Consider the following 24,321-nt stretch of genomic DNA (forward strand, 5'->3'; position numbering starts at 1 on the left):
CTCCCCTTCTGAAACATACCAGATAGGATAAATTGTTTTTGTTTGCCATTCACCTTTGCTGTGAAATATTGGTTGAAATTTGATCTCTGTCCTGGATTGGGATGACTTGCCTGTAGTTTCTAATATCCAAGGCAAGCATTAATTGTTCTTGCCTAAAGACCATTGAGAAAGTGGTAGGGTACTGCTTTCAGCTACTGCAGACGGTCTGGTAAAGGTCAGAGCTTTGCATCCAGTGATACAGTGGTGGGCTGGCAATATAATCCCAAGTAAGGATGGTATGCAGCTTAGAGAGGAACCAGTAGTGGTGATCCCATGCCCTCATGGCCCTTGTTCCTCTTGGTGGCGGAGGCAAGGACAGCTGCTGCCCAACAAACTGAGCTTTGTGTAGAGTTTGAGATCATGATCTTTAAATACTATTTTCCTCAACCTCCCAAAGTCTATGCTAGTGCACTGATGGTATGGTAAATTCCAAAAATGCTGCAAGTACTAGGAAGTCAGCCTGCATTGATGGGAAGAGAAGCAGGGTTTCTCCCTTCCTCCACCCACCCTCTAGAGGAACAAGCTTCCGTTTTGCTTTGTTTTTTGTCTCCTCCTCAGTTCTGATGGAAGGTCTTAACTGAAATAGTTTTATTTTAATGTGGTTTGATGAAGGATCATCAGCCAAAAACAGTGACACTTTTTTTCCCCATAGATGTGGCTGAACTTGCTAGTTTTTCCAGCATTTTCTGTTTTTATGTATGTTCAACATATTTGTATTTATTTTCACTTAATGGTAAATTTCCTTCACTGCAATGTGGATTCTAAGATTGAGGTTTTCCAGGTCCTGTTGTGGACCTTTATTGTTGGAGGGCAGTGTTGTGCAGTGGGAGCAGGTTGGTCAAACTCTTTTGTAATGTTATACAAAAGATGCATGTTTCATTGAACGGGATGTCACTGACTGAGCCCAGCCACCAGGTGCATACAAGCATGTTAACTGGATTGTAGCTCAGTTAGTTAAGAAAAGGTGATTAGTTTCTGAGTGAAGCAAGTGTTGTTTAAACTGTTTCCCAATAATCATGTAGGTTATTGGTGCCTCATCTGGAAGCTAGCCTTGCTTAACTCCAGTCTGTACTGAGTTTGGATTTGTAACTGGTCAAGATCTTGCTTCAAGTGTCTCAAATGCAAAGAGAATGCTGCGCGGTCCCCCTCAATTTGATGGTCTAAGGGAATTTGGAAAAGACTGGTACAGCAATTAGTACGACTCCCTGCATTTCTGTTGAATTGGTTGTGCAGTGAAGATAGATAGATATACTTTATTGATCCCGAGGGAAATTGAGTTTCGTTACAGCCGCACCAACCAAGAATTGGTTGTGCAGTGAAGATCATGTACAATATCCTTCTAGCTGGAGAAAAGCAACACAGAATCAGAGACCACTAGCAGGAGGAGATTGAGGAGGATCCTAGTGATGACTTTCCCTGTGTCTGACAGCAGAGATACCTCTCCTGAGATAGCACATTCTGATTTTGTCTCCTTTATGCAGATATTTATCCTTTGGTTGACTAAGTACCAATTTTAAAAAAAGACCTCAGGAGACCATTAAAACATGGCTGGCAAGTTGGCATTGCAAAGAAATCTTTTCTGTGGTTCGTGAGTAACCTTCTAAGCAACGACCATGGTATGGGGTTTTCTCAGTCCTACGAGGTTATTCATCAACTGCTATGAGAGTTCAGTTGAACAATTTAAGGCTATCTATGTCAAATACTGTCTTTCAAATGTACAAACGTACAATGATAGTAAATATCTTGGCATCTCAAAAAAAACAATTATTCAGTGGCCAATAGATCAGATTCATTGACCAAACACAAGTTTTGTACAAATATTTTTATTTTATTTTTTTAAGCAAACAGATTTTCAGTTCGCTGATGCTAAAAGAAATGATGATGAACCCATGGTTCAGAAAGCCAGGTACAACAGCTTATTACAGGCTCATCTCAAGCCTCTACCTGCACCTACTTCATGTCCTCCCAACAAAGATATTAAAAGAGAAACGGCAGACAGGAAGGAAGATGTGGCAGAAGAGAACTGCAGACTTTCCCGGTTGGTAAATTTCAAGCACTTGAGTGTGAGAATGGCATTAAGGCTCTACTAATTATCAGACTATAAAAGTATCTAATTATAGATTGCCATGCTTAAACTTTGCATCCTGTCACCTTCAATGATGGCTCAGATATGATCCAGAGATCATTGTCTGTGGAGCTAAGTGTGCTTATTTAATGATAATATATTTACAGTGCTTTTCTAAGTAAATGTGAAAAGTATTTAGATTGTACTGATAGAGCATTAATTTTGTCCCTGATTTTAGTATCTAGTTAATACAGCAATGGGAAATTTGTGCCAATTAAAAATATATTTAATATTTTCAAATTGTCTTGACTTTCAGTGGACACCAGAGATACTTGGAAAGTCCTAACCATTGACTAAGCAATCATTTGTTGCACCATTCCTTCCAGTGTAAGATGATAAGAGCCCGTAATAATGTAAAAAAAAACAAGAAAGAGAATAGCAAAATTTAAAGTGTTATATTGGGAATCGAGAAATAGGCCAACCAATAAACCAATATTTTGTATATTTTCATTACTGTAGCTGTTACACTTCATTCTGCATTTGTATTATTTTACCTTGTTCTACCTGAGTGCACAGTAATGATATGATCTGTTTGAACAGTATGCAAGCCAAGCTTTCCACTGCATTTTTGCTTTTAGTACATGTGCTAATAATAAACCAATTCCAATTGCAAACAAACAGAGCTGAATGGAGGGGTCTGAATGATCCAATTATATTAAGAAACTTGAAATCATTAATACAGGTGTCCCCGGCTTTTCGAACGTTCGCTTTACGAAACCTCACTGTTACGAAAGACCTACATTAGTACCCTGTTTTCGCTTTCAGAACGTGTTTTCACTGTTACGAAAAAAAAGCACACGCCCCGAGCAGCTGCTCTCCCCCGGATTCGGAATGGCATTGCTTTAACACGTGCCTGTGAGCAGCTGTTTGCAAGATGAGTTCTGAGGTATCAGAAAAACCTGAAAGAGCTCGTAAGTTTTACACTTAGCGTAAAACTAGACATAATTAAGCGTTTCGATCGTGGTGAACGAAGTAAGGACAACATGAGTTTGGCTTGTGGAATCTGACGAACATGATGTTGAAGAGGTTTTGGCATCCCATCACCAAGAACTGACAGATGAAGAGCTGATGCAATTGGAAGAAAAAAGGATAACAATCGAAACCGAATGAGTAATGATAAAGTACGACTTTAATTTTGAAAGGGTACATCGGTTTAGGAGATAGTTGCAGGATGGTTTGAGTCCTTACAAAGAACTGTGTTATAGAAAAATGCGCGAGGCTCAGCAGTCAAGCAAGCTTTCCACATCAGCCACAGCAGACGACGAACCTCGACCTTCGACATCGAGGCAGGCAGAGATAGAAGAAGATGAGCTGCCTGCTCTAATGGAAACAGACGACGAGATGACACCCCAACCCCCAGGCCACGAACAGATACTGATTCGCAGAGAATGCAACGGTAGCTGGGAGGCACACAGCACATCTTTAAGAAAAAAGCCGAAATAAACATGCTAATTAATTAGGTGCCACCAACACATGGTCGGCCCAGATCAGAGATGACGCAATCGGAAAGCGGCACTGATCTGGGCCAACAATTACGTGTCGGGCAGCACCTAAGTAATTAACATGTTTATTTCGGTTTTTTCTTAAAGATGTGCTGTGTACCTCCCGGCTACCGCTGCATTTCTGCATGTTTCGTGGCAATGTATCGCTAGGCGGCCTGGAGGGTGGGGCCACTGCACCACCCAAGGAAATGTACAAAATATTTTCTAAAAATTAGAGCTTGCAGGTAATCATAGATAAATGAAGGGAAAATGGGAAATGCTTAGCAGATCAATCAATTTGCAGCCTAATATTAGGATCAGTTCTGGTCCTTGATCTATTAATAATTTATATTAGAGGGAAAGACAAAGTACAGTATATTCAAGTTTATTTGTCATTCAACCATTCACATGTATACAGCTAAACAAAACAGTATTCCTCCAGGATCAAGGTGTGAAGAGTCTAAAAGTGGATAAATCCAGAACCCTGATCTTTCCTATAGTGTTCAGAGAAGCAGGGATGGAAAAATGATCCATTAATTTCAAGTTTCCTTGTATTACAGGAATAGCTGTTAAAGTAGAAACATTGATTAAGAAGGGAGAAAGTCATAGGCCAGATAATTAAAGATCAGTTAGCAATGGTGACAATGTATTGAAGTAAATTGTGAGGGGTGGGAAAACTTTTCACATAGGCTCAGGTTAATCATGGATTTGTGAAAAAATTGCCATGACGAATCAAGAGATAGGAAGTGGAATTAACGTGAGTAATGTCTGTCTGTCTGTGCATTAATGAATCCAAAGGGCTCATTGAGGATTTCACTTTTAATTTCATTCTATTTGTTATCTTTGACTATACAGTGGATTCCAGTTAATTGGAACTAATTGGGACCAGTACATTTTGGCCCAAATTAAGCAGCTGCCCCAATTAGCCAAAATTTCATGGAATTAGTTAAAAGGTATATAAAAGACAAACTACTGTCTAACTAAGTAACAAATTATGTATTTAAATAAAGTGCAGAACAAATTAGAACAATCTATACTACTACCACTACAGTACTATAAAACTGTATTGGCTCCTGACAGTTATCAATGGAAGAATTCATCCAGTGTACACTGCCATATTCTCTTGACTGTAAGTGAACAAAGACAGACTCCAGCGGATTGAGCCGATGGACCTTCCATTGGTCTCAACGGTCAAGAAGGCAGTCTCTGCAAGCGTCGTGGAACGCGTAGAGCAGGACAAGACACAGAAAACTCTGTCTTGCCACTGGATCCAGATGGGAATTGGGAAGAGAGAGTGAGGTTGACGCTGCACAACCCTCCCTCACTTAAATCCAAATCATGCGCTAGTCTCGACACCATCAAATGGTGTCGCAGTCCTTATCGACATCAACGATGGACAAACACAAAGTGAACAAAGTCAGCACAGACACCAGATGCAGATAATGGACTGCCTTCATTGCTATCCTGCATGAAGTAGTATCATAATCCAACAATAAATTTCCTGGCCGCCTACGTAATTACTGGCTTTTGTTTTTGAGCTGTTCTCTGTTGTCCCTTGCACAACACCCATTCTTCTCGCAGTTTATCTTGCTGATGTATCGTGCATGTAATTGTAGACTTGTGCACTCCACTTATCTGCCAGCCAACGAACAGTAGTGTTAGGTGACTGGCTTTTAACTTGGTCCAATAAGGTAATTTTTTTTCAGCTGTTGTCAAATCTTTTAGTGGCATCTTGGCAAGGGTGTGAATTTTTGAAGTCAAAACTATAAAAAGTTATCAAAATCACTGCTTTTTGAGTCTGCATCCGTCAGTCCGAATGGATAAAATAACTGGAGTACGTGAAACTGACACTATTTTAAAAACTATTTGCTGTAAGCATGGTGTAGTGTCCGACGGCCACATGAGTACTGGCACAGACTCCTGTCTCAACTAAGCAGCACAGTGTCCCGAGTCAATGGAGTCCCGGCTATTTTCTCGATTCATTTTTGTTCTTTTAAGAGTTGTCCCAAATAAACAGCTGCCCGAATTAACTGGAATCCATTATATTTAAGTTTGTTTATCAGAGGGAGAAATATATTTTCTAAATTCTCAGATGTCAGATTTAGGATATATTGAGGTTATATATTGAAGAAATTTTTTCTTATAAGTATATGTTGTACTGAACTGGCATTAAGATGGTGTTAAATCTATTCTAAATGCAATTAACCTGCTCTTTCTCACAACAGGCCCATTAAATGGTGGGGGGGGCATATTTGGTCCTTGAATTGATAGTAAGAAGGAGCAGTTTATGAAGAAATTAATTGCATTGCATTGCTGTCTGTTTACGTAGCAGTACAGATTACAATGTTGATCTGGACCTCACACACCAACGGAAACTTCGACAGAAGCAACTTCAACAACAGTTCAGAGAGCAGATGGCAAAGAATCTCAAACCACAGCCACAAGAAACTGTTAGCTGTGTTGCCCAAGCAAATAATTACACAGGTACCTGAAACTGCTTATACAAGATGAGCAGTTGTCTGATCGTCAGAAGCTGCTTTAACTTTATTTTTAATTGACATCCATCAAAATTTCCATGTTAATGCACATAGTAACTACCTCTAATTTGATTTATAGATTAGAAATTGTGCAAGTAGTTTTTAAAATTAAATTATTTTAAATCCAATTGAACTTGGAAAAAGGATGCAAAAGTATTAAGCTGCGTAATAATCCTGCAAGTGAAACAAGTTTAATGATGTCAATTATGGTATGATTTTAATAATGTGAATTTGTCTAATACTCAGATAGTGGTGTTAGAAGGTAGAAGTGAATCTAACTAATACTGACAGAAAGGAACAGGCAAACTAAATTGTATATGATCAATAATGGGCTGGTGCTGTATAAGTATAAATGAAAACTGCTGATTAGCTTTAAAAAGGACAAATGGGTTATCAATGTCCTTTACAGAAGGATATTTCCCACTTTTACCTGATGTGAGTTCATATTGTTCTATTAACATGTGAATATACTGCAAGAAATTCAATCCCTATATGTATTGTAGTGCCCATCGTGTTAACTAGACTTTTGAAATTTACTTCCATTAAATCATCTAGTATAGAAAGGATGTCCTTGAGCTGGAAAAGGAGCAGAAAAGGTTTGAAAGAATATGTTGCCACAACTAGAGGGCTTGAGTTAAAAGGATGGACTAGATAGGCCAGAGCATTTTTTTCCCTGAAGTGTAGGAGATTGAACTGTGAACTTACAGAGATGCATAAAATCATGGAAGATATTCTTTTTACCATGGTAGGGAACCATGGTAGAGGATATAGGTTTAAGAGGAGAAGGACAAGGTTTAATCATGACCTGAGGAAACCTAATTGTATAGGTGCTAGTGGGTAGTGAGCAGAGGAAGCTGTATAAGTTTCATTTGGCACTGGAGGACTCTGTGATGAGTCCTTTGAAATAGCTCAAGTGTCCTGGGACTGGCATTATTTTAAGCAGAAAGCTGTATTGCAGCATGTGCTCAGGACAAACTCGGGCAGACATATATGGATCTCAGTGGAAGATGTATCACATAATCTACTTGATCTCCAGTAGGATTTTTAATCTTTGTATTCTACATTATCAAAATTGTAAAGAAAGGCATACTTGGATTAACAACTGCTTTTTAATTTATATATGTAAAATTACATATGCCTATCTTACCTTCCTTTACCAATTTAAATCAGCAACATATGTTTTTTTAAATGTCCTCAGTCATGAAGGCTGTGCAATCAGATGCAACAATATCTAAATACCGTATATTCACGGGGTATTTATAAATATTACTATATATTTTTTAAGAAAATTCTACCACTCCACAGCACAAACAATATTTAATTCTTTTGCAACACACATAAAAATTGCTGGTGAACTTTTGGTTGCTTTTTCTGGTCATTTCCACCCAAGTAAAGGTTTTTATAGACAGACAATAGGTGCAGGAGTAGGCCATTCAGCCCTTCGAGCCAGCACAACCATTCACTGTGATCATGGCTGATCATCTACAATCAGTACCCCGTTCCTGCTTTCTCCCCATATCCCTTGACTCCGCTATCTTTAAGAGCTCTATCTAACTCTTTCTTCAAAGCATCCAGAGAATTGGCCTCCACTGCCTTCTGAGGCAGAGCATTCCACAGAACCACCACTCTCTGGGTGAAAAAGTTTTTCCCCAACTCTGTTCTAAATGGCCTACCCCTTATTCTCAAATTGTGGCCTCTGGTTCTGGACTCTCCCAACATCAGGAACATGTTTCCTGCCTCTAGCATGTCCAATCCCTTAATAATCTTGTGTTTCATTCAGATTCCCTCTCATCCTTCTAAACTCCAGTGTATACAAACCCAGTCGCTCCAATCTTTCAACATATGACAGTCCCGCCATCCCGGGAGTTAACCTCGTGAACCTCCGCTGCACTCCTTCAATAGCAAGAATGTCCTTCCTTAAATTTGGAGACCAAAACTGTACACAATACTCCAGGTGTGATCTCACCGGGGCCCTGTACAACTGCAGAAGGACCTCTTTGCTCCTATACTCAACTCCCCTTGTTATGAAGGCCAACATGCCATTAGCTTTCTTCACTGCCTGCTGTACCTGCATGCTTACTTTCAGTGACTGATGAACAAGGACACCAAGGTCTCGTGGTACTTCCCCTTTTCCTATCTTGACACCATTCAAATAGTAATCTGCCTTCCTGTTCTTGCCACCAAAGTGGATAACCTCACATTTATCCACATTAAACTGCATCTGCCCACTCACCCAACCTGTCCAAGTCATCCTGCGTTATTTCAACATCCTCCACACATTTCACACTGCCACCCGATTTGCTAATGTTACTTTTAATCCCTTCATCTAAATCATTAATGTATATTGTAAATAGCTGCAGTCCCAGCACCAATCCTTGTGATACCCCACTAGTCACCACCTGCCATTCTGAAAGGGACCCACTAATCCCTACTCTTTGTTTCCTGTCTGCCAACCAATTTACAATCCATGTCAGTACCCTATCCCCAATACCATGTGCTCTAATTTGGCCCACTAATCTCATTTGTGGGACTCTATCAAAGGCTTTCTGAAAGTCCAGGTACACTACATCCACTGGCTCTCCCTTGTCCATTTTCATAGTTACATCCTCAAAAAATTCCAGAAGATTAGTCGAGCATGATTTCCCCTTCGTAAATCCACGCTGACTCGGACCGAACCTGTTACTGCTATCCAAATGTGCCGCTATTTCACCCTTTATAATTGTCTCCAGCATCTTCCCCACCACTGATGTCAGACTAACTGGTCTATAATTCCCTGTTTTCTCTCTCTCTCCTTTCTTAAAAAGTGGGATAACATTAGCTACCCTCCAGTCCTCAGGAACTGATCCTGAATCTATAGAACATTGGAAAATAATTACCAATGTGTCCACGATTTCTAGAGCCACCTCCTTAAGTACCCTGGGATGCAGACCATCAGGCCCTGGGGATTTATCAGCCTTCAGTCCCATCAGTCTATCCAACACCATTTTCTGCCTAATGTGAATCTCCTTCAGTTCCTCCATTACCCTAGGTCCTTCGGCCACTATTACATCTGGGAGATTGTGTCTTCCCTAGTGAAGACAGATCCAAAGTACCTGTTCAACTCGTCTGCCATTTCCTTGTTCCCCATAATAAATTCACCCGTTTCTGTTTTCAAGGGCCCAACTTTGGTCTTAACTAATTTTTTCCTCTTCACATACCTAAAGAAGCTCTTACTATCTTCCTTTATATTCTTGGCTAGCTTGCCTTTGTAGCTCATCTTTTCTCCCCATATTGCCTTTTTAGTTATCCTCTGTTGCTCTTTAAAAGTTTCCCAATTCTCTGGCTTCCTGCTCATCTTTGCTATGTTATACTTCTCTTTTATTTTTATACTATCCTTGACTTCCCTTGTCAGCCACGGTCGCCCCTTACTCCCCTTAGAATCTTTCTTCCTCTTTGGAATGAACCGATCCTGCATCTTCTGTTTTATTCCCAGGAATACCTGCCATTGTTGTTCCACTGTCATCCCTGCTAGGGTATCTTTCCAGTCAACTTTGGCCAGCTCCTCCCTCATGGCTCCATAGTCCCCTTTGTTCAACTGCAATACTGACACTTCTGATTTTCCCTTCTCCCTCTCAAATTGTAGATTAAAACTTATCATATTTTGGTCACTACCTCCTAATGACTCCTTTACCTCGAGTTCCCTTATCAAATCCGGTTCATTACACAACACTAAATCCAGAATTGCCTTCTCCCTGGTAGGCTCTAATACAAGCTGCTCTAAGAATCCATCTCGGACGCACTCCACAATCTCCCTTTCTTGGGGTCCAGTACCAACCTGATTTTCCCAGTCTACCTGCATGTTAAAATCCCCCATAACAGCAGTAGCATTACCTTTACGACATGCCAATTCTAAGTCTTGATTCAACTTGCACCCTATATCCAGGCTACTGTTTTGGGGGCCTGTAAATAACTCCCATTAGGGTCTTTTTGTCCTTACAATTTCTCAGTTCTATCCATACTGACTCTACATCTCCTGATTCTATGTCGCCCCTCGCAAGGGACTGAATTTCATTCCTCACCAACAGAGCCACCCCACCCCCTCTGCCCACCTGTCTTGTCCTTTCGATAGGACGTATACCCTTGAATATTCATTTCCCAACCCTGGTCCTCTTGCAGCCATGTCTCTGTTATTCCTACAACATCATACTTGCCAATTTTCAACTGAGCCTCAGGCTCATCCACTTTATTTCTTATACTTTGTGCATTCATATAATACTTTTAACCCATTACTCCCCTTACCTTTCACATCGATTCCTATCGCACTTGGCCATACTCTCTGATCCCTTCCTGAGCTTTCTGCCCTGTTAATCCTGTTGTCTTTCTTAACTTTCCTTATTCTATCTTTCCCTTTAACTCCATCCTTATATTTCCTCTCCTCCCCCCCACTACTTAGTTTAAACACACCCATGTGTTAAACCTGCCTGCCAGAATGCTGGTCCCCGACAGTGCAACTGTCCCTTTTGTACAATTCATCCTCGCCCCAAAACGCATCTCAGTGGTCAAAGAATTTAAATCCCTGCTTCCCGCAGCAGCTCCTCAGCCACACATTCAGATCCCTCATCTCCCTGTTCCTGCCCTCACCAGCACAAGGAACTGGAAGCAAACCGGAGATAACCACCCTGGAGGTCCTGCTTTTTAGCCCTCTTCCGAGTTCTCTGAAGTCACGCTGCAGAATTTCTTTCCTCCTCTTCCCGATGTCATTTGTGCCGACATGCACCACCACTGCAGGCTGTTCATTTATGAATATGAACATAAGAGAATATGAAGTAATCAATTTCTGATCTTCAGCACTATCTGTTTCTCAGCCTAGGACACATACTTGACAAAGTAATTAACATTGCCATAAACCCAGAAAAAGTAAGGCTTTACCATGTGATTTGATCTCTGCTTCCATGTGTGTTTAATTCCCACTCTAAGTAGTTTTTTTCCCCTTTGGTTCTTCAGGTATCTTTGCAAATAACTTTTTTTTTTCATGCATTTATTTACTTTCACATACTGATTAGAATTATTTTCTCTTTCTATTTGTAGTGACAGCTGTGCAGTCTAAATTGGCACCACAGATTAATCACAGCACACCAATCAACCATGAGGCAGATTTATTTGAGGATAAGCTCCTGGCTGGTAGGTATTGCATTCATGCTGTTTGAAAGTTCAGTGGATCACTTTTCATTAAGAAATTATTTTAGAGTTTTTTATATTTATGCTTCTTGAATTAAAAACAGTCAAAAATTTACAATGTCAGCAGTTGAATGAAAAATTTTCGTGGAATATTTCAACCAATGTACTCCTATTAGGCTGGGTGGAAAATCTGGCTTATTTTAAGTCGAGAGGCAGTCAGAACCAGAAGGTTGGCACTGAGAAGTTCATTGAATCAGTAAGTTGTGATAAAATGGCATCCTTTTATTGCCATGGATTTTACAATCAGCAGTGAAGCCACGGTTGCTAACCTGAATAATAATTAAAAAATAGCAGCCTACAATGAACTAACGATCAGTAGCATAGATTAACTGTTGACCTGTTCAGCGGCTGGATCTCAACAAACTGGTTGACTGGTGTCTCAGAGCTCCTGGTATGCACTGAGCTGTGCACCGAGACAGCAAATTCAGTAAATGCAAACCTTTCTCTTCATTAGCATGGGAAGGAACAAACATTTTACAGAGTGAGAAATAAAGATCAAAACACCTGCATGATTATAGTGGGAGTGGAAATGACAATAACTTTATTTTGTACATTATTCTCACAAAATTATAATTTGTATGCACAGGAAACTTTTTTTAGGCCGTGGATTTTGGGCAATAGTGTTATTTTGGAAACTGAATTTAGACAACAAAGCATAATATATTCTGTGGTGCCGCTGATAGAACTGCTAGCTCACAGCTCCAGCCTCCAGAGCTTGATCCTGATTTCCACTGCTGGCTGTGTGGAATTAGTATATTCACCCTGTGGCATCATGGGCTTCCCCCAAGTGTTCTAGTGTACTAAAAACAAAGTGCTGGAAATACACAGCAGTTAGAACAATGCTACGGGAAGAGAAACAGTCAGCATTTTGGGCCAAGGACTCTTCAAATTCTTCAACCTGAAACTAACTTTTTTTTTTCTTCCCATCAATGTGGTCTGATCTGCTGAGTATTTATAGAATTTTCTGTTTTTATTTTGATTTTTCAGCATCTGCAGTTTTTTTTTTGAGGTTTTCTCTGATAAGAAGCTATTTTTTTCTGAAACAGCAGATGATCCTGAACTCTGGGATATTCCTCTGGATGGCATCAGTTTTGAGAGCAATCCAAATGTCCCTTGTCGGAAGCAGACTCCATCTACACTTCCTACAGGCCCACAACACATGTTGACAAGGAGCAGAACTCCACAAAAGATTAATTCCTCAAAACAAACCCACAATGCCTATCAAAGTAGAACAGGTGAGATTAAACTGCATTCTGTGAAATGGCAGGGAGACATTGGCAAAGATGGTGTTTCAGCTCTATGGCTGGCAACTTTTAGGACCAAGATACTTGCATTAAAAGAATGGTTTAACGTGCAAAAATCATAATGCAAGGAAGCAAAGCAGTTTTGTGTTGGATTCTTATGCACGATACCAACTTTGTATGGCACGATCAGAGAACATCAATGCATCTAGCATTGTTATCTCCATTACTGTAAACACCTGGATTTTCAAAAGAATAAGATAATATCAATTTTAATTTTGTCTTAATAATAGGTAATTTTCCTGACAATTTGATCAATGAGTGGGCATCATGTGCACAACGTTTATTTTGTTTTCTTTTCTCCTATGTGAAGTCCAAGGCTACTGAAAGTATAGTTTTACGTTAATGTTTCATTCACTGTGCAGTATATGATTCTTTAAAATTTAGTAGGCTAGAATGCACTGACCTGATCCTGTGGACCTGCCCTAGTTAAGTGCTCTGTATCTAACTCTGACCATCTGTACCTTGGAGGCTTACAGGAATAGCCCTGGGAATGAAGAGGATAATATGAGTGTTTGATAGCTCTGGGCCTGTACTGGATGGAGCTTAGAAGATTAAGGGGGAATCTCACTGAAACCTACCAAATATTGAAAGGCCTACAATGAGTGTATATGGAGAGAATGTTCTCAATAGTGGGAGAATCTAGGACCAGAGGGCTCAGTGTTAAACTAGGATATCCTTTTAGATACGGAGAATTTTTATTTTAGCCAGAGGGTGGATAATCTGAGGCTAAGTTATTGGATATATTTAAAGTGGAGAGTGATAGGTTTTTAATTAGTAAGGGTGTTAAGAGTTACATACAGGGAGAAGTCAGAAGAACAGGCTGAGGGGGAAAATAAATCAGCCATGATCAAATGGTGGAGCATACTCATTGTGTTGAAAGGCCTAATTTTTCTCTTATCTTATGGTCTTATGCACACTGGAGTTTACTGTACAGCCTGAATTCCAGTTGGCAGTCGTCCCTGAAAATACAGCAAAGTTGTGGCACAACATACTCAACCGTGAAGCTTGCAATTGATATTGTTTTTAAATGCCTCTGTTGTTCAGAAATATTTTAGGAAATAATAAAATTGTGGTTAATGGGGGGGGAAATGAAAGTTGTTTAAAATTACTATAAGAAATTCAACTACCTTGCTAATTGCCTTCCAAATCTTTGTCCAAAAGCCCCATTGAAATAATTTAGATCTTGGATCCTTCATCAAATCTAACTTCAGTTTCCACAGCTGACCATGCAGACAAATATTGGCATAATCCACTTTGACATATTTTCTTGGTGTTCTTTCAGAGTTGTAATCAATGCTACATTTGAAGTACAAATCTGCTGATAAGTAATTTTAGTAATTAGTTGTCATTTATAATAGATTGAGTTCAGAAAAATTGATCTGAAAAGCAATTTTTATTTCCAGTGGAATCCAGTCCTTGCGGAGAGGGGCAATTCATGAAAAAACGCAGGCTGGAACCTGCCTGAAGAATCAAAGTGGCAAGCTATCATCATATAATTTCTTCATAACTTTTTTTTGTTATTTTTCTTTGTGAGATGTCCTTTGTCACTCTACAATGCAGCTTTTGGAGAAAGTGAGACATTTATGTTCTTCAAAATCTTTAATGGATCTTGCCCATCTGGTAATTTTATTTCAAAGTTACACCACATGTAATGCTGATGTCCTGGGAAGCTTTATGCTGCTGTTATGAATTACGCAGCACCACAGTGGTAGGTAATTTCTATAGCAAATTGCACTGAAGTAATAAATTAGATTGTACTCTGAGGTGCAGAAACTCTTGTGGTTTTGTACAGGAAAATACATTTTTGATTTCTCAGTATTTTCATCAGAATTAAAGCTAAGGGAATAATCTATTTAGAAAAATATCCAAAGTTGTCTAAAAAGCCTGCTGCAATTGCCTCAGGAGTTTACCATAAGCCATTACATGGGTGGAGAAAATGGAAGGTAAATGTGATATTAATTAATTTCTGATTGAAATATAATTTTGCATTGTTGATCTCATTTTTTGTTAATCATCCAGATGTCCAGTAATTTTTATTGCTCTAGTCAACAATAATTGTTGGTAAATGTTGGAGTGCTGTTGAATGAAACTGGAATAAGTTTCATTTTTGACCGTTACTCACAGAAATATTGCATTTACTATAACCAATAATTCCGTACCTTGGAGTCATGATTCTGAATGATATCCTTCTATTTTTCCATGGGCATTTTTTTCATTTTTTAAGTGTTTTTATTATACATTAAATTTAAAACTTAATGCTTAATCTTTCAAACTAAATTGAAATTTTAAGATATGTTTAAACTATTGATGAATTGAAATGTGTTGCTTTTACTGATTAATGGGATGGTTTATCTTTGAAATATCTTTCTTGTTTGGGTTACTGATGTTATTCCCCACACTTAACTAAGTTCAAAATGTAGAGACAATCCTGTAAGTCAACTGAAGAAAATAAGCAATAATATTCTTTGTCTTGTCTATATCCTTCAGTCACTTCAAAGCATTTTGCAATGTGAGAACTGGAAAATCTTAGTAAATCATGCAATGACCACAACTTAATAGCCCACCATCATCTTTCATGCCTATATTAGGGGTTAGGGTTAGATTGATCTTGGAGTAAGTTAAAAGGTCAGCACAACATCATGGGCCAAAGGGCTTGTATTGTGCTGTACTGTTCTATACTCTATCTTCCAAAAGGACAAGACTGCTAAACAAAACCTGTCCATTAGATCTGGAAAATTTTATTAAATGATAGAATCATAGAGCACTACAGCACACACAGGCCCTTCAACCATCTGGAATGTGCTAAGTTATTATTCTACCTAGTCCCATTGACCCACACTTGGACTTAAGCCTGCCATGCCCTTTTCATCCATGTACTTGCCCAAGCTTTCTTAAATATTGCAATCAAACCCACATCCACCATTTCCACTGGCAGCTCATTCCACACACACTAATCTGAGTGAAGAGGTTGCCCTTAAACATTTCACTTTTCACCCTTAATCTATGACGACTTAGTTCTCATCTCGCCCAACCTCAGAGGGAAAAGCCTGCTTGCATTTACCCTATCCATGCCTTCAATTTTGTCTATCTCTATCAAATTTCCCCTTCTGTGCTTCGAGGAAGAAAGTCCTAACCTTTTCAACCTTTCCCTATTGCTCAGGTCTTCAAGTCTTGGAAACATCCTTAAATTTTCTCTACACTCCTTCAATCTTACTAGTATTTTTCCTGTAGGTGGCTGATAAGAATGGAACACAATACTCCAAATGTGGCTTCACTAACATCTTGTACAACTTCAACATAACATCCCAACTTCCCAAATCCCTGTTCTACAACAAAACCTCAGTGCTCTGTTTACTATAAAAGACCTACCCTGGTTTATCCTCCCAAAGTTCAACACCTCACACTTGTCCCTATTAAATTCCATCTATTATTTTTCCAGCTGGTCCAGATCCCACTGCGAGTTAAGTTTCTTTGCTGTCCACTACACCCCCATAAATTTGTGGATCCAGTTTACCATATAATCATCCAATTCATTAATATAGGTGACAAATAGCAACAGGCCTTGTACCAATCCCTGTGCCACACCACTAGTCGCAGGCTTCCAGTGACAGACAACAATCTACAACTCCTCTGTCTTCTCCTAAGTCAATGTTAAATCCAAATTAATATTTCATCCTGAAAGTTTCAAGACCAGTCGTCCATGTGGGATTTTCTCAAAGGCTATTGTGTAGTCCATGTAGACAGCATCCACAGCCTTTCCTTCAATTTTCCTGGTACCCTCGTTGAAAAACTAAAATTGGTTAGACATGACATACCTTATGTTGACCATCCCTAATCGGGCCCTATTATCTAAATACTTACAGTATACATCCAGTCCCTTAGAGTACCGTCCAGTAATTTACCCACCACTGATATCAGGCTATAATTTCCTGCTTTATTCTTATAGCCTTTCTTGAATGACAAACAATATTAGCTATCCTCCAGTCTTTTAGCACAGCTAAAAGATCCCAGGAAAAAAAAGAGGGTAATCAGTCTGATCAGTCTGGGTCTGTATTTGCTGGAGTTTAGAAGAATGGGGGTAGATCTCACCAAAACCTACCAAATATTGAAAGACTAACAGAGTGGGGGGGGAGAGGGGTTGGTCTAGCACCAGAGGACACAGCCTCAAAATAGGATGTCCCTTAAGGTGAGGAGAAATTTCTTTAGCCAAAGGGTGGAAAATCTGTGAAATTAGTTGCCACAAACAGATGTGGAGGCCAAGTCATTTGATATATTTAAAGCAGAAGGCAGAACAGGATTGAGGGAAAATAAATCAGCTGTGATTGAATGGTGAAGCATATTTGATGGGCCAAATAATTTTTCCTGATGAGTAATGCCACCCCTACTCATTTAATACTGCCCCATCTATCATGTCTAAAGCAATGGAACCTCAATACATTGAACTACCACATCTGCTCCTCCGGGAACCAAGTCTCACTAATGGCTACAATATTATAATTCCAGGTGCTGATCTACTCTCCATCTCATCTGCCTTACCTACAATACTCCTTGTATTGAAATAGACACACAGAACATTAGATTAGGAGGACACGCAGTCTTCTTTTATTGTCATTTAGTAATGCATGCATTAAGAAATGATACACTTTGTTCCTACAGAATGATATCACAGAAACACAAGACAAACCAAGACTAAAAAAACCCCACAACAACCACATAATTATAACATATAGTTACAACAGTGCAAGCAATAACTTCATTTGATAGAAGAACAGACCATGAGCACGGTAAAAAAGGGTCACAAAGTCTCTCGCAAGTTCCATCATCTCATGCAGACGGTTGAAGGAAGAAAACTCTTCCTGCGATGAACCTCCAGTGCCGCAAACTTGCCGATGCAGCATCCTGGAAGCACCCGACCACAATCCGACTCTGAGTCCACCTGAAAACTTCAAGCCTCCGACACCAAGCCCCATCTCTGCCGAGCGCTTTGACCCCAGCCCCAACATGGGCAAAGCCGAGGATTTGGGGCTTTCCCCTCCGGAGATTCTCGATTGCACAGCAGCAGCAGCAAAGCAGGCATTTCAAGTTTCTCCAGATGTTCTTCTGTGCTTCTCATGGCTGCCTCTATCAAATCAGGATTGTGCACGGCCTCCTACTTCACATTAATCCCACCATACTCAAGCTTTCAATTCCCATATGTAAGCTTAACCTCTACTTTCCCCACAACCACTTCACTCAGTTCCCAGCTCCCTGCAACTCTAGTTTAAAGCCCAGAGAACAGCACTAGCAAACCTTCCTGCAAGGATGTTGGTCCCTATCCAGTTCAGGGGGCAAACAGTACTGTTTGTGCAGCCTCCACCTTCACTGGAAGAGAGCCTAATAATCCAAAAAAGCTGAAGTCCTCCCTTCTTCATCTCCTTAGCCATTTGTTAAACTATCATTTCTAGCCTTGCTAACATGTGGCATGTGTAGCAATCATGAGATCATGATCCTGGAGGTCCTGCCCTTTAATTTAGCACTTAACTGCCTGAACTCAACACCTTCCTAATTATGTTACTGAGATGGACCTTGATCGCTGGCTGTTCACCCTTCTTTAGAATTCTAAGGACATTTGATGGAGCTGGACGACCAGGTTTCTTTGGCAAAATTGCAGGTTACTGCTAATGTAGTAAAACAATACTTTAAGCCAGACCTCAAAGGGAATTTCAAATTTCTCCTGACTCTTCCACCAGTGTTTCTGATTGCGACCTTGTTCATATACCTAACCCACACACTGGACCTTTGGGTCACATTATGGACTGAAGAGCAAGTCAAATGCCAGACATAAGAATTTTTGAACAACTGAAAAAAATTTAGTTTTACAATACTGGCAACTCCTACAATAGTCATTCAGGTAACAGAAATGCATCCTTAAAGAATTCCAAAACCTCTACTGAAAATCTTCACAACCTGTGTTTCTTGTTGCATGTGCAGTTATTGGTCAAGGTGGTTGGGGGGTTGGGGCGATTTCAAAGCAGTAAGCTATAAAAATGTAAAATCTTCAGTATTTTAGAAAGTAGATGCTCTAATACAAATATTACTAGAACTTCCTGGATTCTTGTGGTGCTGCCACAAGCAGTATCCATCAAGGACTCCCACCATCTAAGAGGTCCAGGCACTGCAGTAGCGTAGCAGTTAGATGCTATTGCAGGTTGAGCAAAGTTTAGAGTTCAATTCCACCATGTAAGGAGTCTCTATGTTCTCCCTGTGACTGCGTGGGTTTTCTCCAGGTGTTTTAGTTTCCCCCACAGTCCAAAAACATGTCAATTAGTAGGCTAATTGGTTGTTGAAAATTGCCATCTGATTAGGCTCATGTTAAATGGACAGGTTGCTGGGTAGGGCAGCTCTTGGTTGAAAGGGCCTATTCTATGCTGTATCTCTAAATAAGTCCCACACCAGTAGGTTTAGGAACAGTTATTACTCTTCAACCCTCAGGCTCCTGAAAGTAGCATGGATAACTTCATTCAACTCAACAATGAACTGATTCCACAGGCAATGGACCCCCTTTCAAGGACTCTACAACTCCTTCTCAGTAATATTTATTAAGTTATTTAAAGTTTGTCTTTTGCACATTGACAGTTTGTATGCAGTTTTTCATTGATTCAATTCTATGTCTTTGTTCTACTGTGAATACCTGCATGAAAATGAATCTTATATTATAAATGAATGATAGTATATTTTGACATATGTACTTTGATAATGAATTTACTCTTAACTTTGGATTAAGTAAATGGAAATCTGTGAACTGGTACTTTGTTGGACAGGACTTTTTGAAGAACAAGTTCAACCTACTGCATTCCATTAGAAACACCACCAAATATCAAATAACACATTTGACCTCAAGCTGTAGCTAAACCACAATGGTTCTTATTACCCCCTGGACCACCACCACCCCCCCCCCACCACCACCACATCAGCATACAACTTCAATAACCAAAGACAAGACTTATTATTGTGAGAAATATGCAAACACTGAGTTTTAGATCATTTTTATTTGAATGATTTCAGTTAATAATCTACAAAGAAAGTAACAAATTTCAGCGCAAAGCGCAATCTTGCATGTAGCTCAACACCCTTATTTAGTGCAAACATACAATTCATGTTGCAAATGATCCCCACATTTCTTTACAGTGTACAATGTTAAATAATGAAAGATCTCTTGGACAGACATTGAACTCCAGAGCAACAGAAGAGGTTCAAGACTGCAATTTGTTGCAATAGGAAGGGGTAGATACAGTGGGGAGAAAGGTATTACAGAAAATAATTTAATGCACGTCAGTAGCATTTATAGTTGTACATCTTACTCCCCAATTGTTTTCCTTACAAAGGGAAAGTAAATAGGTCCAATTTTTCCACATTAAAAAGCCCAAAACAAGAATATGGGGGAAGAAATGGGCTCTGCACCCCAGTTTAAAATAAATGAACACCAGCTGCTTTTTGCTTTAGATGTTGGATGATAATAATTCATAACTATAGAGCAACACAATAGAGAATATATTAATATGCATCCCAATGCACAAGAATAGCATACATGTACTGAAATTCATAACTCTGCCTGTCCTGAAAAAGGAACAAAAATCTGAAGTAACCAAGATCATATTCTCAATAGCAGTCCCAGGATTATTTATTGCATATTCTACATCAACCTCCACTGGAGTTCTTTTGTTTGGGGGTGGAAGAAAGGTGAAGTGATGGGTTTAGAAGAAAATTCACCACTTAGAAACTTGAGCCACTTCCTCAACCCCATGCAAATAGTTTACATTTCAGAGATCTAGGGCTCCCCCCCCACCCCCCTACAAGAGGTCAGGTAACTCATCTGATAAATGTTACTCTCGACTTAAAAGCGACATAATAATGTGGACTTTTCACAGTTTATTGCAGTCTAAGGAATAATACTGATTGCAGTACTTGCCTTTATTTCCTTTGCTTGAAAGGAATCCACATACAGAATAAGAAATATCATTAAGCATAGGGTAGAAGTTACAAAAGCACCTGCTGAAACAATCCTCATACCAGTTCAAATTTTATTAAAAGGGAAGCAAAGACAGAGAAATAAAAGTTTTATCATGCCTACCTGTCTAAAATAAAAGAAATGCCAACCCTCCCTTCCCCAAAGCAGGTGTACAGAATACCATTACACCTCCAAATAACAATAACATTACACTATAATTCTAAGCTTTTTGTATTAAAGTCTTGAAAGAGACAAAAGTGTACTGTATTCTTCATAACATTTTTTTTTACAAGGGAACTTGGATTTCAAAGCATGCTTTTCTTAGAGTTTGGGTGTTCCAAACAAGAGCTAATGGAATAATTTGCTATAGTATGTCTACCTCTACAACTTCAATTTTTAAGCTTCCCAACTCTTCAATATTGTTTAAGGCTCACATGTCAGCAACAGTCTGCAACACGTGCTGCACTAACAAATGCTTCAGTTCCATGAATTGTCATAACAGTTACAGCAGAACTAACCTTTCATTTATATTGAAAAATATTTTAATAAATGGTGCAACCTTCCTCAATTTACTTGGAAAGAAAAACAAAATAAAGTGCTCACCTGCAATTTGCAACAATTACAAATGCAGGGTTTTAACAGTTCTTTCATGAAGTCAGAGAACTGAAACTTAACTCTAAAACAACCTTGGCATCCAAATTTTGTATATTTGTCCTTTATCCTTTATTTTTCATATCACTAAAAACTGCAACACAACTCCCTCAACCAGTTCTTCACAAGTCACATTTCTGTAAATACCTGGTAAAACAAAATTAAGTGTGTAGCTTAGATTGAAATGTGAAGAGGAAGAGTAAACATTCTCAGGGTCAGGTTAAAGAAAGAAAAAAAGTCCCACGTTTTAAGGTAATTGTTCATATTGGAAACAAATCTGACTTTTTTAACATTGTAACATGTAGTTTTTTAAACATTAGCTTGATTTTGAATTTGGAAGTTACTGTAAGTTAGTGCACTCAGCCTAAATATATGATCACTGCTGGATAGACTCTGGGTAATGCTAAATTTTATCTAGATATCAAGATTTACATTCCAGGAAAAACCGGAAGATAGTATTGAGAAAGACTTTCCTCAGTGATTACAAATTTTCCATGTCATTTTTCACATTTCCCATATATCCAGGGTTCATACAATTGTTTCTGTGTTGCTTCAAACATTATTTTAATGGTGAGAGCCTCAAAATACAAAGTAAATTTTACAATGGTCATGTGTACAATAAATAAGATTATCAATAAACTGCGATGAGGAATTACACTTAAAGATTAATGGTGGATTCTTTGCAGCACCTAATTTTCTTCCACCAATTTAAAAACAAAGGAAAATAAAACATATTTTGGCATGTAGAGGGCTTGCTATTTTAAACATGTATCAGCACTATTCATGCTGATAAAAACTACTAAATAATATTTTGACTTGGTGACTTTAATAGAATCAAATGCAAATTAGTTTTTCAATGCATTTTTGGAAACAACAGCACTTGATGAAAATTCCAAAAAATGCAGACCCTTAAACTACACAAGAAAACTTAAACTATTACTTTAGCTTTTAGTGACTCCACTTTTTCAGTAATTAGAAGGCTATCACTGGGAGGGAAGGACAAGTATTGAACACATTTAGGGGGAATGGATGGCATTTCAGTCGCTGCCAGTGACAACAGGTGTGTTAAAGAACAAGTGTAACTATCCGCATTACCACAACTCCATCTTCACTTGCTCCCTTTTTTAATTTTGCTGTTTGGGGACACTAAGTGCTTTCCTGCAGACAAGTCAGAAGCACAATACAAGGCACTATGAATCCAGCAAGCATACTGGGAAAACAGGTATTCAAGTACATTTATACAATTTTACATTCACATTTATTTACCTAATACAATGAAGTAACAAAGGAAGTTAAAGTGTCTCTGATAATTATGGATTATAGCTAGCTTTAGTTTTTTTTTTGTTTTTCTTTAAAACTTTAAACCCTCTAAATTCACTTTTACTACTGTTGTCCAACAACATTTATATCACAGTGTTTGAACATCAAAAACTGATGGGTAAATACATGTCCGCACAGAACGCTGTTTGAAACAGAACTAGTAAAATAGCTCTCAATGATGCTGTGTATATAAAAGCAGTGTCAGCCATTTGTATACTTTGAAGCTCTATGACCTATCCCTGGCAACATCAGCAGAGGCATTAAACCCTGAATTCCACTCAATCTATTGATCACACTTATCCAGAACTAGCATCTATGTTGTCCTAAGATTGGATCCAGTAGGATTGCTGACAGATTTCTGCAAAGTACCCAAGGGAAAGCTCTGTAGTGAAGTGCTACCAACTCCTTGAAACTGAAGACCAGCTGTTGGTGGTATAATCCCTGGCTGTTGTTGGGGAGGTGCTCCAGTCCACTGGGCACTATAGGGTGCTCCAGGATAACCATACTGGCAGAGAGGGGTCTTGCTAAAAGGATTCAGTGAACCCACTGAGGCAGCAGAAGATCCTCCCACAGAGTTGGTCATGGAGATACAAAGTTGACCTGGTGCTGAATACTTCCTTGGCATTGTCTGTAAATTTTTTATAAACAAACAGAGTTAATAAAACAGCCAAATATACCATAATTAATGCTTAATCCAGAATAAATATGATAAATGGCTTTAACTGCTGGTTCAAAGCATATAAATTCAAAAATGCTTCTACTAAGTTAGGAATGTCTTGAGATGTCAATAAAACTTAAGAATCCTGCAGTATGGCACTGGATCTGCAAAAAAAAACACCCACCTCCAATTTAACCCAAGTTTTAAAAAAATATATATATATCATGTAGCGGAGATACTAAACACCCAAAAGCACTTCATAATATCAATTAACATTCCCACTTGAAGGTGTGCCATGAAAAATAAATGTAACAAATATTATAACTCCAGATTCCAGCATATACAGTCCGTGGTCTCCATGGGAAAAAACACTGAACTGATAATTTATCTCAATGTCATCTGCAGGATTATTTTCTCCAAATGGAATTATCTTCAAATGCATTTAATTGGCTTTGCTGGGTCAATGATCGACTGATGTACAATTGTACACCCCTATGTGATTTCTGCACCCGAAGTGTAATATACACACCTAAATGATCGAATGTTTTCCATGCAGATATTTTAGGTAGTTAACTAGAAAACCACTAGTCGGAAGTACTCAGAATGTTAACAGGACAGAAGAACAGATATGTTCTGTCAATCCTTCTTCAATGCAGGAATAGAGGTTCACCTCACTACCAATCACTGAGGACAATTCAGAAATACTAACTGTAGCTGTAACAACCATAACCCATGATTGTGCTTTAAGCCAAAGGTATTATTAATGGCATATCCAAGGCTCACATAAACAATTCAGAAAGTTTTCAGACAGACCATAAGGCCTCGGAACGGAATTAGATCATTTAGCCCATCAATTCTGTTCCGCCATTCAATCGTTAATTTATTATCTCTTTCAACTCCATTTTCATGCCTTCTCCCAATACCTTTGAAATCCTTACTAATCAAGAATCTATCAATGTCCGCTTTAATAGTAAGCATGTAATCCTGAATAGCAGTCACAGC

At 38.9% G+C, this 24,321-nt stretch overlaps 2 protein-coding genes across 10 annotated transcripts in view; one reads left to right on the forward strand and one right to left on the reverse strand.

Annotated features, from left to right (window-relative positions):
• LOC134351634 (DNA repair protein RAD52 homolog) overlaps positions 1–19,371 on the forward strand; it is a 46,624-nt gene extending 27,253 nt beyond the window's left edge. Inside the window, exons 7-11 of one of the 4 annotated variants that reach the window (XM_063058047.1) lie at positions 1,881–2,077; positions 5,975–6,129; positions 11,250–11,342; positions 12,446–12,634; positions 14,107–19,371. In XM_063058047.1, the coding sequence (XP_062914117.1) occupies positions 1,881–2,077; positions 5,975–6,129; positions 11,250–11,342; positions 12,446–12,634; positions 14,107–14,168 (696 nt within the window). In that variant the 3' untranslated portion in view covers positions 14,169–19,371. The remainder of the gene's footprint in view (positions 1–1,880; positions 2,078–5,974; positions 6,130–11,249; positions 11,343–12,445; positions 12,635–14,106) is intronic. The other 3 variants (XM_063058049.1, XM_063058050.1, XM_063058051.1) reach the window with 3 other exon arrangements.
• Positions 19,372–19,706: 335 nt separating this feature from the next.
• Positions 19,707–24,321, reverse strand: part of wnk1b (WNK lysine deficient protein kinase 1b) — a 163,568-nt gene continuing 158,953 nt past the window's right edge. For all 6 annotated transcript variants that reach the window (XM_063058052.1, XM_063058053.1, XM_063058057.1 and 3 more), the window contains one exon: positions 19,707–23,289. In XM_063058052.1, the coding sequence (XP_062914122.1) occupies positions 22,975–23,289 (315 nt within the window). In that variant the 3' untranslated portion in view covers positions 19,707–22,974. The remainder of the gene's footprint in view (positions 23,290–24,321) is intronic.

This window comes from Mobula hypostoma, chromosome 9 (assembly GCF_963921235.1).
Source record: "Mobula hypostoma chromosome 9, sMobHyp1.1, whole genome shotgun sequence".
Classification (NCBI taxonomy): domain Eukaryota; kingdom Metazoa; phylum Chordata; class Chondrichthyes; order Myliobatiformes; family Myliobatidae; genus Mobula; species Mobula hypostoma.